At 33.3% G+C, this 16,288-nt stretch overlaps 1 protein-coding gene across 1 annotated transcript in view; it reads right to left on the bottom strand.

Moving 5' to 3' along the window:
* LOC143389283 (uncharacterized) overlaps positions 1–16,061 on the bottom strand; it is a 98,928-nt gene extending 82,867 nt beyond the window's left edge. Inside the window, exons 1-2 of the mRNA XM_077108337.1 lie at positions 15,930–16,061; positions 9,249–9,480 (exon numbers count right to left, since the gene is read on the bottom strand). Of these exons, the coding sequence (XP_076964452.1) occupies positions 9,249–9,480; positions 15,930–16,061 (364 nt within the window). The remainder of the gene's footprint in view (positions 1–9,248; positions 9,481–15,929) is intronic.
* Between the last annotated feature and the right edge of the window lie 227 nt (positions 16,062–16,288).

Below are 16,288 nucleotides of genomic sequence, written 5' to 3'. Positions count from 1 at the left end.
GTGTTCAATGTTCAGGAACCTGTGCTTAGTCTGCTGCATAAGCCAAATTCGCTGTTCTAAAATTCTCCACCTTTAATCCCCTCGAGTTATTTCATCATACCATGAAAAACTTTAATAAAAGTTAAATATTTAACACTAGTTTGTTAAATGTTGGAGATGAGTACATGAATATGCATTAGAGTATATAAATTTGAACAATCTAACAGGTGAAGTTTACATGAAGAATCAAATAAAGAATAATTTATAAATATTTACCTTTTATAACCAGGATACATTTCCTTTGGTTAAATTTTATATATATATATATATATATATATATATATATATATATATATATATATACACACACACACACACACACACACACACACACACATACATATACATACATATATATTTAACAGTGGTTAAAATTTAATTATTTTAAATCTAAAGGGTTTACAATATGAGAAAATGGGTTTCTATTTACCAGGAGAAACTGTTATGGTTAATCATTAGAGATATTCAATTATTTAATTTAGTCAAAGCTACTAATAAGTCTGTCTGCCATTAGTGACCACTGCAAGTGTAATAGAAACACACATCACCAAACTGTGTGCTCTGTGAAAAGGGAAACACTACAGGAAAAAACAGAATCCTCTAGCAAAAAGGGCAATGTCAGGTTGAAAACCAGGCCAGATAGTTAGTGTCCCACAATTCTCATCAAAATCAAAGTTCACTGGTTCAAATGAAACTAAATAAAAGTTGAAAACAGAATTAAATAATGTTCAAAAGACTGATGACTAGCTGAGGACTAGCTTTGCACTAGTTACTAGGTCACTTATTAATCATTAGGTGAATCATAAGATGTGGGTCACTGGAATCAATGCATTCTAGATAAGAGTTAAAGAACACAAAAAGAAAAAAATGAATTCAGGCATATAAACAGTAGTCTAATTTTAATAATGTTATTTAATATATCTATTAGGAGGTTTTTTATTATCTGTTTACAATATTATTTTCACATGTGGGGAGGAGCGGGGTAAATAGAGAGAAATCCTGTAAAATTATCATATATTATATATATATAACTTTACATGTATATATATATATACATATATATATATATATATATATACACACACATATATTTTTTTCACCATTATTCTTCGCCAGCTGTATATTCCTAGTAAATACTATGAGATAGTATGAAATATTCAAGTTCATTAACTTGCATATCTTAGCAACTTCATTAACTTGAACACATCTTCATGAAACTAAGTCTTTGAGCACTTTTTAGTGATACCCATGTGGTCCTTCAGGAGTCCAGGGAGAAAGATGTCCATTATTCAATGTCTTAAGTTGCTTCTGTAGTTTAGGTTTCATAAATCCTCACAGATTTGAAGTAGGCATCACCATCTCATTACCACTGATCAAAGCTTCCCACAACAAAGCCCTTTCATCCAATTTTAAAAGACAATAAAAGGATTAAAATAATTTTACAATACTAGAGCTGGAAGACATTTTGATGAACACAGTTACAAAACCTTATTCTACAGAGGAAAAAATCAAGCCACAGAGACGTTCAATGAAGATGATGATGGAAAAGAAAATGACAAGGACAAAAAAAAAATCATAGGCCCAAGAATAGAATGTAACCATGCTCCAAACCACGACAATTCCTGTTGTGCCACAATATACTTCTTTTTTCCAGCCCTTCTCTATGCAAAGAATAAATAAATCACAAATTTTACAACTTGTGTTATGACCTGAAAATGTTTTTACACTTCTCTTGAAGCAACATGCATTTTCATTTCATAAGCCCTACAATTTTCTGCGACAGCATACAACCAATTCTTGTTATTGAGAAACCTTTGCTTATTACATTTTGTTAAAGACCAAACATGAGGGCCTCTCTCAATAGTATATCTTGTGGGGAAAAAGACAGGATGAACCAGAAGAGCGAAGAGTCCATGATCAAGCTTAAAGATAGGGAATGGTGGTAACTCTAGTCTTCTGTGATCATTTTAGCAGAAGTCTTTCTAGGGACAGGGTAGGGGAATATGAAACACCTACAGGTAAACAAACTGGGGCCAATTCAGTTGATTCCAAAAAATGCACCAAAGATGTATAGCTGGCTTCATTCCAGACAGTGCCCCACCTCTATAAGCTTATCACCCTCATTCTAGGAAAGATGCCCACTTCTCTCTGCCCTGGCCTCTGTTAACACAAACCAATTACTACTGAAAGGTGAATCTCTCCCATGGCAGACAGGCTAAGCAAACTCTGAACCACAAGGACTGGTCAAGAAAGCCTCCTAACATTGATGGTTTTCAATATGGTTTTATGAATATCTTGTGCAATTTTAGAGAGAAACAACTTTTTTGCATATTAATAGATAAGGAAGAGAAATCCACATTAATCCCACAACCCATTGTTCTTTGAATAATATTTTTATTTAAAATTTAAATTTATAATGAGCTTATTTTTTATTTATTTTTTTTTTTTTTACTTTTCGGTCAGAAATAAATTGGGCAGAAAACTAAAAAGAGGATTATTGTGGAGATTTACTGGGTAATATTCTTTAAACTTGATATGTAATATTAATAGTCAATATATAAGCATTCACCATTGCTTTTGTTATTTTGACCCTTGAAATGAACCTTATGAAAACCACAATGACAAAATATGCTTTATATCTGGGAAAGATTAAATATATTGTGCCAGTGCATTTCTCTACTGAAAGCAGTCATATTTTTGGAAGTACAGACAGCTGAATTCCATGTATCAAACTGCAAACGCCATGGTAACCACTATTCCTAGGCAATTGTAGAATGATGTGTGTGGTCCACTTTGCATATGATAAGAGGAGAGTGGAGGGGAAAATAAAATGTTACCCAATGATCTGGATTAAAAAACAGTATATTTCTTAAGGATTACAAATACAAACTTTACATATACAAGAGTACAGCCTTAATTACTCTGTTGAAAAATAGGATTAAAATCAATTAAGTAAAATGAAAACAAATATATACCTACTCATACAAGCAGATACATCATCTGCTTGTAAGCCATTGATATAAAAGTGAGTAAAAGATGAAGACAGCACATATTTTAAAAAATTAAGTTACTTATTAAAAATGAATACTCTAGGTGTTAAATTTCACTTGCATAATACTAGATGGCAAAAGTCTCAATTGCTCAATCTTTGAGTGTTTGTAGCAGAATGCAAAAGGAGACAAAATGAAATATCCACTAGAGATTATTCCGACTGTGTTTTCAGTCACAACTCAATATCCCAAGAAAATGGCATACCATGTTAGTGGTCAGTGGAAAAGCTGGTGGGTGTTGTATACACACAGCTCTAAGCCGCAAAGAAACACCAAATACGTCAAATGAAAAATTCTCCCAAAGGTTCTATGAATTCTGAGTCAAGATTATCCACAAATTCAACTATTTTACCTCTTCTTCTAATGCAATACAGTGCAGAAACTAGATTTCTGAACTTAGTTTTAGTTCCAGAATTATAAGTCACTTTCAATTTAAGTCAAGTCACTGCATTTCTGACTTCCTGTTTCACACATGTTGGTCTTACTATATATAACTGTATACATTCTCTATTCTAATGCATGGAATATGGTTTGCATAAATAAGAGAATGAGTCAAATATTTTATATTTTGTCATAGAATTGACATTTTGAATCATTAGAACCACAAAGTGCTCCAAAAGTTCCATTAAAAACTGGCAGAAAAATTCTAATTGGAAAGTTTTTCTTTTCAAATGAACATTTTTGTAGATAGGAATATATCCACCTTTAGAGGGAAAATGACATAAATCCTGAAATAATGGAGAAAAAGTACAGAAAAGTTTAAGGACATGAAATTGACAGTGAAATATATATTCTATAAAATACAGTCTTAAATGGGGAAAATTTTAGGTGCGGAACTATTCCAAGAAAAATTTAAGCAGAATACAACAGACACCAGAATGGCAATATGTAAATCAATGGTTGTGCAACTGATGTGATTCTGCAATCTGTATATGGGGTAAAAATGGGAGCTCATATCCCACTTGAATCAAAGTGTGAAATATGATATATCAAGAACTATGTAATGTCTTGAACAACCTACAATAAAAATTAATTTAAAAAAAATAAAAATAAATAAAAAAAAATTTAGACTATTTTACTAATTTTAAACTTTTATGAATCCTTTTTGGAAACTGCACAATCAGTTGTCAAAATCAGCTCAGAAAATCAACAGCCTGTGTAATGTGAATAATTTCAGTATAAATTCCAAAAACACAATCCAAATATCTTAATTTGCCAATATTGAGAAATGTCTTAGAGGAATTAGGCAAATAATTAAATACGGGCAGCCAAAAAAAAAATATAAAAGAGATGTGTTTGACAATTTTTTTCAAGATACAGATGAACTAACTTATTGGTAAGCCTTGACTGTGGGAAACATAGTATTAGTGACTTTAAAAGAACACTAAAATGAACTCAAAGCTCAAAATGGATAAAACTGCTAATTATAAATCACTGTCAGACATTACATTACTGGTATTTATCTCTCTTACTCTATTTTCTGTCACTTTACTCATACAAAGTAAGCATTTGTATTTCTAATATAACATAAATATTTCCAAAATTTGCTTTCTGCTTTAGTATAGTTTGGAAGAAAAAAAATGGAAAAGATTACAACACTGTACTTCTGTTAAACAGCACACCCTTGTAATTTATTTTGCATCACAGACAATGAAAATCATAGGATATAAGTGTATCTAAAATTCTTTGCATACTTAAGAACAGGCGGCTGAGGCAGGAGGATTGCAAGTTCAAGACCAGCCTGAGCAAGTAATCAGTAAACTAAGTAATTGATATGCTTTGCTAAATTTTCTGAATGTCTGTATATAAGTAATGTCAATCCAATGGTTAATTATATTTATGTGCACAGTGTAATATATAATATAATGTTTTAGGTGTTCATCCTTGATTTTTAAATATAAGGTTGTCAAAATTCTGGATTTTCTATAAAAGCCTAAGAAAATCATTGCTAAAAGCCATGTGGTTCAGTTATCATAAAACTAAATATAAGCAACCTATGTTATCCAAGTTTTTCAGAAAATTCAACAAATACAAAACTGAAATAAATACTAAAATTTTGTGATATGACAAATTCTCATTGTATATAATATACTTGGATATGTGGAAGCTCTACTTATTAATGTTTGTCAATTCTCTATACTATACCACCAATTCTCTTGAATACCTACATTGTTATAGGATTTTGCTGGAGAATACAATTCCTGCCCTATAGCTGGAAGAGGACAAAAGGGAAATTTAACCTAGCTTTAAGCTTTAAACAATAACAATTTAACCCTAATATTTATCTTTAGATGACAGGGTAAGTAAATCCTGTTATATCCATCAATGTAATATTATTCAATCTTTAAACAAGGGAAGCCCTTTATGTTCTAATAAGGATATCCAAAATGAATCATTAAGTACCAAAAGTGAGGAATAACATGGTATAGGTAGCACATGACCATGGGAAAAGAACAATAGATAGTATGAGTATTGACTTGAATGTGCATACATTCATTAGCTCTTGAAAGGGACTTGAACTGTCAAAATTGGTTGCCCTTGGGCAGAAGAATTTAGTTGAAGACAAAGCAGAAAAGGATGATTTTCACTGTATTCCCCTTTTTATCTTTAGCATTATGTAATATATGAACATACTACCTAAACATATACATAAAAAGTAAAAAGGCACAAGTGAGACATGTTAAGTAAAAAGTATTCTATGCTAAAATCTGAAAAAAAATTCTTCATTAAGTTAAAAAAAAAAACAAAAAAACAAACCAGGATCCACTGAATGGGATAGTAGGAATGAATGTAAGGAAAAGGCACTGAGATGCCTAGGCAACCAAGAATTCATGTGTGTGCATACATGCACTTTTGTAAGTGCAATCAGGTCATTCAATTATGAAAGGAAAGTAAACAGGATTTCACATGAGAGACAATAAGTCAAATATTGTGGTCAGAGTTAGAAGCATCCTGAAAATGATGAGGATTAAAAGTTTAAAAGTTATGATCAGTCTGTAAAGAAACTTGAGACCCAGAAAATCAATCACAGCAAACTGCGTTTTCTGAACTGGGAAGTGATAATTAACAAATAGAAATGTGGCAGCTTGCTCCATTTAGAGCATCCTGAGGATTAGTTCAATACTATTTCTCACCTTACTCTGCCTGGATTTTCCTAGGAATGACTTCAGCAAAGGAAATGTAAGACATTATGAAGGGTGACTGTGAGAAGAATTGGTTTCTAAGTAGATGTGAAAGAATAAGGAAAAAAGTAAAAAATGATCTTTAGCTTTTCAGTCTAGGAGGGAAAAAATGATTTTGGTTTTAAATATGTTGATTTATAAGTGTAATGAGTCACTAAGTAACAGTGAGGTCAAGGTACAACCAGAAGAATACCAGGATTGGAGTTACAATTGGAGTTACTGATATATTGGTTTCCTATAACTGCTATAACAAATTACCATGACTGAGTAGCTTAGATCAACCCAAAGTTCTTCTTTCATGGTTTGAAAGGCCAGAAATCCGAAATCAAGGAAATCAAGGTGTTGGAAAGGCCATGATCCCATAGCTTCTGCTGGCTGCTGGTGCTCCTTAGCTGCATGCAGCAGCATGGCATCACCTTTGCTTTGTCTTCACTTTAAGTGCCCTCTCTGTGGATGCATCATTGGCATACTCACCAATGGATTTGGGTCTAACTTAAAATTAAGATGCTCTCATCTCTACACCCATAAGTACGTCCACAAAACACTAGTTTTAAATATGACTTCATTTATTTAAGACCTGGACATAGGGGGACACTATTAAAATCACATAGTGAAAATTATCAGCCCATGGATTTAACAAAAGAACAGATGTGCTGCCTCTTAAAGAGTAGAGTGAACATAGTGAATCATGAATTCAGGTATCTCCAATTCAGACAATGGGTGAAAGAGTGACAGCAAGGAAAATAAAAATAGGATGTGGTTAAAGTATAAGAAGTTGGTTCCTAGCAGGATACCATGGAATACACCTGTAATCCCAGGGACTCAGGCAGGAAGCCTGCAAGTCCAAAGCCAGCATCAACAACTTAGCGAGACTCTGTCTCAAAATTAAAAATAAAAGGGTTTTTGATGTTGCTCAGTGATAAAGCATCATTGGTTCAATCCCCATCTAAAAAAAAACAACAACAACAAAAACTGACTCCTCCTGGATCTGTGCAAGGTATGGTGGTGCACAGTGAGATACAGCAGAAGATAAAAAATCAGGACCAAAGGGTGACTATTCACATCAAATATGGCCAGGAATGTAAGGAAAAGGCACTAAGATGCCTAGGCACCCAAGAATTCACGTGTGTGCATACATGTACTTTTGTAATGAATAAATAAAAAATGGTTCTTCAGCTTCTCTAGGGAAAAACAAATAATTCTGGGTTCTGCGGAACAATACATCAAAGAACTATCCAGATGTCCAGATCAAAAGAAAAAATAATTAAAAATTGTATAAAGATGTGTAGTTTGCCAAAGGCAACATACTAAAAAAAGATTACTTAACACAGGGCACCAAGTGGTCATAGAGCAGAGGGTGAGAATCAAAAGAAATAGCTTTCAGTAAGGTCACTGGTAGCACAGTCCAGAATTTTAAGAGACAACCTAGACCTCCTGGGGAGCCAAGTACAAAGGAACTTCACTGGAATAGATTGAATGAGGAAATCCAGAAGAAAGATTTATAAGCAGGGGTTATGATGATTTCTATATACAGGAAAAAGATGCTTTGGTAACTACTTGAGAGTATAATAACTTACACACTTAGGATGTAATTTTAGGGTAAATACAAGTATAAAAAAATCCTGAAAATGCTTTTGCAATGAAGAAATGCAAAGGAGCTACAAGCACAAAATGAAGTCTCTGACCCTGACTTGGTTCTAGATTTCCTTCCTGGTTCAATCTGATTCTTGCACACACCCAGGCAAGCTATTGTATTCAGGAACTGAATCTCTGGACAGGGTCCTCCACCTGACTGATGGACTCCCACACTCATTTTAATACTGAACTTAATAATCACCTTTTTTGCAAAGCTTCACTCAACTACCAAGTAGTAACCCTGGAAAACTTTGTCAGAAAAATGATTCCATCACAGAAAAAAATTCCTGATTTATGAGATTTTATACCACAAACATTAAATTAGACGTCTTAATAGAAATAAGAGAGTTGATTTTCTAAGTAACAACTTCATTAAGCATTTCTTTAAAGATGTGTTTCTATTCAAATTGCTATGTTCTAAAGACACACATGATAGTTTACAAAAAAAAACATAATCAAGTTGCTGGGTTTTTTTAAATTAAGAAAGTACCCAAATGCATATTAGGTGATGGGAAGAGTTCATTTCTTGAGGCTAGAATTCACTAAACTTCTGAGGAGGAAATAAAATCCTTCAACCAGATATGAGAAGACCACCTGTTGTCTTGAATACTTCAAAATAAAAATTGCTCTCAAAGTCATTTAAATCATTGTGTGATTATAAGCAACATAATACATCATCTTATGTTCAATCACATTTACTTGAAAAATCATCTACCTTCCACATGAATAAAGCAAGAATGTACAGATTGCTTAGTCATAAAAAGCTGTTTGCTAATAGATTCCCAAATTTAGGATCAAAGGGAACCAAAAATAATAGGGGAGTAAAAATAAGACAATAAAGAAGAAGAATAAAAATAAAACTTAAAGGAAAAGGTACACATAGAACAATGCTTTGAACATAAGAACACATAATGGTAATCACAATATGTTCTATTAAAAAGCTCATTTTAAAAAATAGAGTATTGATTTTAGGTAGACACCAGTATTTCCCCTGTAGAATCTCAAAATTAGGAAAGAAGACATACAAATTAGAAGCCCATGAATTAGCACAAAGACTGTTGTTTAAAAACATTTCCATTTGAAAATAAGCATTTTCATCTGTAATAAACGCATTAAGTAAGACAATGTTTATAGACCAGCTATTTGCTTGAAAAAAAAGCTCCTTAAAATAGCAACTTATTCTTCATTGCACCAAACTACATATAATCTTTTCCCAGTACCAATTTTAGTTAAGTACTTATTCATGTTATTACATATTAATAACTGTTATTAACTTTCTTGGGGGTCTAAGTTACGTAACCTTGTCTCATCCTGTAAAACAAAACAAACCTACCCACCTTACCAGTCTCCTCCACACTTGTGGATTTCACCACACAAGAAGCTGGCCTCTCCTGTATGTTTGTAAGGTCCTGAGGGGCACTCTGAGATGCTGGCATTGGAGGCAATGGAACACGACTCTTCTTGGGTGCATCCAATGGCAGGATGTTTGAAACATATGGTTTGGAAATAGTATTGGACCTCGAAAAAGTTGGGTGGTGCTTATTTATTAGAGGGGTCGCAGGAGCACTTGCAGTCTAATAAGAAAAAGACAGTGTCTATATGCAATTTCAAGATAAAAACCACTTATTTTATACAAGAGTTGAAGACTCTTCTAAGATACTGCATAAGAAAATACTGACTTGCTCCCACTTTTTCTTACTACATTGAAAAAAACTAAAAAAAAAAAACTTTATTTTCTTTTTCCTTCATAATGTCCAGGTTTTGTGATATTTGGCAGGATTGAAAAAAAAAAAGAATGTCATTTACTTTGGTACAGAGAGTTGAATATTCACTTCCAAGTTTTTCTTCTCTTACTTTCCCTCTAAAACCTTATCTAATATGCTAGGCATGGAGGTATATGCCTAGAATCCCAGTAACACAGGAGGCTGAGACAAAAGGATCACAAATTTAAGGCCAGTTTCAGCAACTAAGCAAAATCATCTCAAAAATTTGTTTTAAAAAAGAGGGGGTAATAGGGAAGGTAACTCAGTGGTAAAGCACTCCTAGGTTCAATCCCTAGTACCAAAAACTTTAAAAATAAATAAAAACAAAAACTTAAGCAGTAATAAAAGTTGTCATTATAATCTGAAATGAATCATTCAGGACTCAGAAACAAATATTCCTGTTTCACAACATAGGAAACTTAAACTAAGATATACTCAGGATCAATAATCACAACTAAGACATACACTCAATTCTTTATAACTCAGCCATTGTTGCATAATTACCAACACTTCAGAAGCATAACGAAAGCAGTACTAAGATGGAATTTTATAACTATGAGTACATACATATACATTAAAAAAATCACCACAGCAAACACAAATAATCTAATGATATTTCTCAGGGCATCAGAAAAACAGGAACAAATCAAATCCAAAATCAGTAGCAGGAAATACATCATAAATATCAGAACAGGAAATAAATGAATAGAAAGGATAGAAAGGATCAATTAAACTAAAAGGTGGTTCTTTGAAAAGATAAACAAAATTGACAAATATTTAGCTAAACAAACCAAAAAAAAAAAGAAAACCAAAACAAATAAAGAGATGAAAAAAGGATAATATGACACATATCACTGAAATTCATAGGATCATTAGCAATATTGAGTAAAACTATATACCAATACACTGGAAATTCTAGAGGAAATTAACAAATTTCTGGGCCCAGATGACCTACCACAATTGAACCAATAGGACATAAAAAAATCTAAATAGATCAAAAATAAGCAATGAGATTGAAGCAGTAATAAAGAGTTTCCCAACAAAAAGTATAAGAACCAGACAGATTCATTGATGAATTTTTACCAGATTTTTAAGAACTACCACCAATGCTCCTCAAACTATTCCATGAATTAAAATGGAAAGAAACCCTTTCAAACTCATTCTGCAATGTAACACCGTTACCAAAACTTGATGAGGATACAACAACAAAAAAACATAGACCAATGTCCCTGATGAACATAGATGATATATATCCTTAATAAAATACTTTCAAATGAAATTCAACAGCACATTAAAAAGAGCATATATCATGATCAAGTTGGTTTCATTCCTAGGATGCAATGATGGCTCAATATATATGAATCAATAAATGTAATACAGCATACAGCACATAAATAGAATCAAGAATAAACATCACATGATCATCTCAATAGATGCAGAAAAAGTCCTTGGTAAAATTCAACAGTCCTTCATGATTAAGTTCTGAATAATTAGATATAGAAAGAAGATACCTTATTATAATAAAAGCTATATATGATAAACCTATATCCATCATCATTCTGAATAAGGAAAAACTGAAAAGCATTTCCTCTAAAATCAGGAAATAGAGTATCTATTCTCAACCTTTTTCATTCAGTACATTGCTTGAAATTTTAGCCAGAGCAATTAGGTAAGAAAAATATATAAAGTGATATAAATATGAGAGGAGGTTGAATTATCCCTATTTGCAGATAATACAATTATATTCTGAGAAAATCCTAAAGATTCCACCAAAGGACTCAAAACTGATAAATAAATTCAGCAAAGTAGTAGGGATACAATATCAATATACAAAAACCACTAGCTTTTCTATATATCAGTAATGAATGGACTGAGAAAGAAATCAGTGTTTCTTGAACAAGGAGGCGAAAGATTGCTACAGTGAAAATTGGAAAGTAGAGAAGAAAGAGATTAGAGAGTAGAAGATGTAAAGATCTTCCATGTTCATGGATTGGAAGAATTAACATTGTTAAGACAGCCATAGTATTGAAAGTGATCTATGGATTCAATGCCATCACCATCAAAATACCAATGACATCTTTCACAGTTCTTTACAGAAATAGAAAAAAAATCCTAAAATTCATCTGGAATGAACAAAGACCACAAATAATCAAAATCATTCTGAGAAAAAGGACTAAGGATGTAGGCATTGTAATCCTTTGTTTTAAAATATACTATAGAGACCCTCATCAGTATACAAAATATGAAGATGTGAATTTGGTGTCAACATACCTTATATACAAAGATATGATAAATTGTGGTATAAAGGTGTATTAAGAATTGTAATGCAAAAAATAAATAAACAAATGACTAAACAAGCAAATAAATAAAGTATACTACAGAGCTATTTTAATTAAAAAAAACTGGTATAGACATAAAAACAGATATACATGGATACAACAAAAAAGAATATAAACGAGCTGGAGTTATGGCTTAGCAGCAGAGTACTTGCCTAGCACATGTGAGGCCCTGGGTTCGATCCTCACTACCACATTAAAATAAAGGTATTGTGTCCAACTACAACTAAAAAAATAAATATTAAAAAAAATATATAAACATAAATAAGATATATCTCCCTATTTACAGATAATACAATTATCATTACAATTTCTCTCTCTCTCCATATATATATATATATATATATATATATATATATATATATATGAATTGAGGACCCAGAAATAAACCCATGTATCATCAGACAACTGATCTCAATAAAGTGCCAAAAATCATATACTGGAGAAAAGCCTTTTCAACAAATGGTACTAAGACAACTGGATATCCACATGCAGATGACTGAAACTAGATTTCAATCACCCTGAAGAAAAATCAACTCAAAATGGATCAAAATCTTAATTTAACACATAAAACTTTGAAACTACTGGAAGAAAACATATAGGAAAACACTTCAAAATACTGGAACAGGCAATGATTTCCTGAATAGTACTCTGATATCTCAGGAAACAAAAGCAACAATTGACAAATAGGATTACAATAAATCAAAACTCTGCTGCACAGCAAAGGAAACCACCAAGAGAGTGAAGAGAAAATCTATAGAATGGGGGGAAATCTTTGCCAGCTATTCATCTGACAGAGAATTAATCTTCATAAAGAACACATCAGTAACTGGACCAATGATCTGAACAGACATTTCTCAAAAGAATACAAATACAAGACAACAAATATATGTAAAAATAATATCTTTAGCCTTAATAAATCACAAAAAACTACATGGAGATTCCTATCACCCTATTCAGAATGGCTCTTGTCGTATAAATAAACAAACCAAAGCAAAAGCAAAAAATAAAATAACAAATGCCAGTTGAAATGTGGAAAAAATATGAATCTGTATAAACTGTTGATGAAAATGTAAATTAGTATAGCTGGTACGGAAAACCATTTACAGATTCTTCAAAAAACTAAAAATAGATTTACCATAAAATCCAACTAGAGCTGGGCATAGTGGTGCATACCTGTAATCCAAGCAGTTTGGGAGGCTGAAGTAGGAGCATCAAAAGTTCAAGGCCAGCCTCAGCAACTAAGCAAGGCCCTAGCAACTTAGTGAGACCCTGTCTCAAAGTATAAATAAATAGACAGGGGATGTCAATGGTTAATACCCCTGGTTCAATCCCTAGTTCCCCCCTCCACACCACCATCAAAAAAAAAAAAATCCAAATAGACAGTTCCTTAGTGTTTTTTCAAAGGGTAAAAAGTGGGAAGGAGATGAATTGAAGTAGAAAAGGAATTATTGGGAAGGGGGAAGGATACTGGGGGGTGGGCAAAGAGCAAGAGAAAGTAGAATGGAGGGTAGACATGACCAAAATATAATACATGTATATATGGAAATGTCAGAGTAAAACCCATTACTTTGTACAATATATATTGATAATAACAACAATAATAAATGCACAAGATGATCTTGAAACAATTAAGAAATCTGTGAAAATATATTGAAGTTCATGTTAGAGGGACTCAGGATGGTTTCTAATGCAAAAATCTGAACAAATTTGGTGTCATGATTCCATAATTGAAACAATCACATACATTTCATTCTGTGCTTCATCATGTTCATGCTAGAGAACAAGTCCATTATTTAAAAAAAAACATCGAGTAAAGAGAAAGAAATTATCCCATTTTCACATGACCTTTTCTGACTGAATTTGATCTAGGGAGTCAAATTGCTTATATGAGTAAGTTTGTTTTATAGAAATATCTCAACAAACAGTTAAAAGTAATGTTTACATAACATTCTTGTCATTTATCAATTACTGTTTAAGATGCAGACAATAATTTTTGATGGCTAACATTAGAAAAGATGATAACATGTTACTGTCAGTTAATGGTAACACAAAAATAATACCTATGAAGTGTTCTTTCTTTTTTCTCTATTTTTTGGAGGCAGAGTCTCCATATGTTGTACAGGCTGACTCCTGGGCTCAACCAATCCTCGTACCTCAGCCTCCGGCATAGCTGAAACTACAGGCGAGTGCCACCATGCCTGGCTACTATATTCTTGCCAGATATGTGTCATTAAAACCTGATTAAGGCTCTAGACTTAATAGTCAAATTTCAGGAAATAGAGGAAACAAAGAAACATGTGACAAGGATACATCACCAAAATTTTGAGTAAGACAAACTATAAAACAAATGACCTGGTTTTTGTCAACAAACCAATTGCAAATAAAAAAAATATTAGGACAGGAATAAATTTCAAAAGCATTCTTTTACAAAAAACAAGGGTTTTATAGCAAATCACAATGTAATTTCAATGACATTGAAAACAAAGCACTGTGTGTCAAAATTTGATATAGCTAAAGCAGAGCATAGTAAATACACATTCTTAAATGTTTATTTAAAATAAACGTTCGATAAATGAAATAAATGATGATAATGTAGGGACTTCTCTAGGAAGGCAAAGATAGTACCAATAAATATTAATGCAATATGTCTTGATAACATTAAAGAAAAACTATATTCCACAAATTAAGACTCATATCTGATAATCCAAATATTAATTAAGTAGCATGCATTCTGCATGAAAAGCCTAACAACAGTAACAATTAATAATGATGAACAGGTGGATAGGACTTTATGTTTAAAGAATTTTTCATAGGCCCATTTTACTTCTTAAAACATCTTTTCAAAGGAGTTATCATTAGTTATAATTCTAAGCCCTTCTTATTTGAGTAATGCCAGTATTTATCCTATAGATATAAAGAAATAAAAGCAATGTTATCACTCGAATTCACATCCAAGGAGCCAGGTGATCAGAGATTTGAATAACGTGCACAAAGATACACAGGTTATACATGCTAAAACTAAAACCAATATCTATTTAAAGACTTTCTGTAATACTTGTGGTTTTTCCTTTTTATGCCGCTATTTCATTTTAAGATAGAATCCCCTAATAAATAAATATATATATACACACACAATTAAGTTTAGTTAGAAGAACAGGTGGAAAATTCATATGGTGGCACAACAAATAATATAACCAGAGTGCCAAGCATGGTGGCACATGCCTGCAATCCTAGCTATGGAGGAGGCTGAGGCAGGAGGATCACAAGTTCAAGGCCAACTTGGGCAATGTAGGGAGACCATGCCTCAAAATAAAGCAATTCTTACAAGGGCTGGGGATGTAGCTCAGTGAAGAACACCCTTAAGTTCAATCTCTAATACTGGGAGAATATTTATTTATTTATCTGGAGAGTATTTCAAATAATGATTTTTCCAGACATCTTGTCATCCTCTGCACTAGTTAACCCATCATCCCTAAAGTTCTAAGTAGGGATCACTACAAGTCAAAGTGAAACACTAAAACAAGTGAAAATTTGAGCCTATTGTAAAAAACAACTTGATAGTTTCCAATGATACCAAACAACCTAAGAGCTGAGGACACTTAACAGCACTTTAGATTGACCTGTAGACGCTGTTAAAAAAAAAAAAAAAAAAAAAAACCTTTCTTAATCTTATTCAGAGGATTCAGTCATCTGTAAAATCACATACTTCCACTGCTGGAAGGGATAGTAGCAATCTATATATTCAACACCTTTAAAATGAGGTACAAAGGATTATGAAATTTGCTTAGAGTGGCAAAGTTAGGAGCAGAAGCCAAGTGCAAGTAACTGCTGTATCTGGAAGAAACACAGAAACCATTTTTTTCCAATTTTTGTGCATAAAGGCAGACGGGGGGGGGGGGGGGGGGAGGAGGGGGCCCTTACCTCCAGCGCTTCAAAAGGGACAAAGCTGGTCCTGGAAAACCCATCGAGGATGTCCTCTTTGGCCAAGGTGGACTCGCTCCGCTTTCTCCGCGGGGGTCTGAGCAGGACCAGGCGGAGGAACCGGCTTCCCATTCTCTTCCTTGTTGGAGCCCGATGACCAAGCGAGCAAGGACGCCTGAGTCTGGCCGGCCCCACCCCGCCGCCGGGAGGCGGCCCCCCAGACCGACCTGGGAGCGCATCTCCCAGTCTCACTGGGACCGCCACCGCAGCTTTTTGCGGAGTCCAAGGCCCCGATCCGGTCCATCCATGGCTCTGCCACGCGGAGGTCCCGTGCTCGCCATCCGCGCGCCACAGGCTCC

Source organism: Callospermophilus lateralis, unplaced genomic scaffold (assembly GCF_048772815.1).
Source record: "Callospermophilus lateralis isolate mCalLat2 unplaced genomic scaffold, mCalLat2.hap1 Scaffold_530, whole genome shotgun sequence".
NCBI lineage: Eukaryota > Metazoa > Chordata > Mammalia > Rodentia > Sciuridae > Callospermophilus > Callospermophilus lateralis.
The sequence above is the reverse complement of the archived record's forward strand: the minus strand, read 5'-3'. Positions and strand labels throughout refer to the sequence as shown.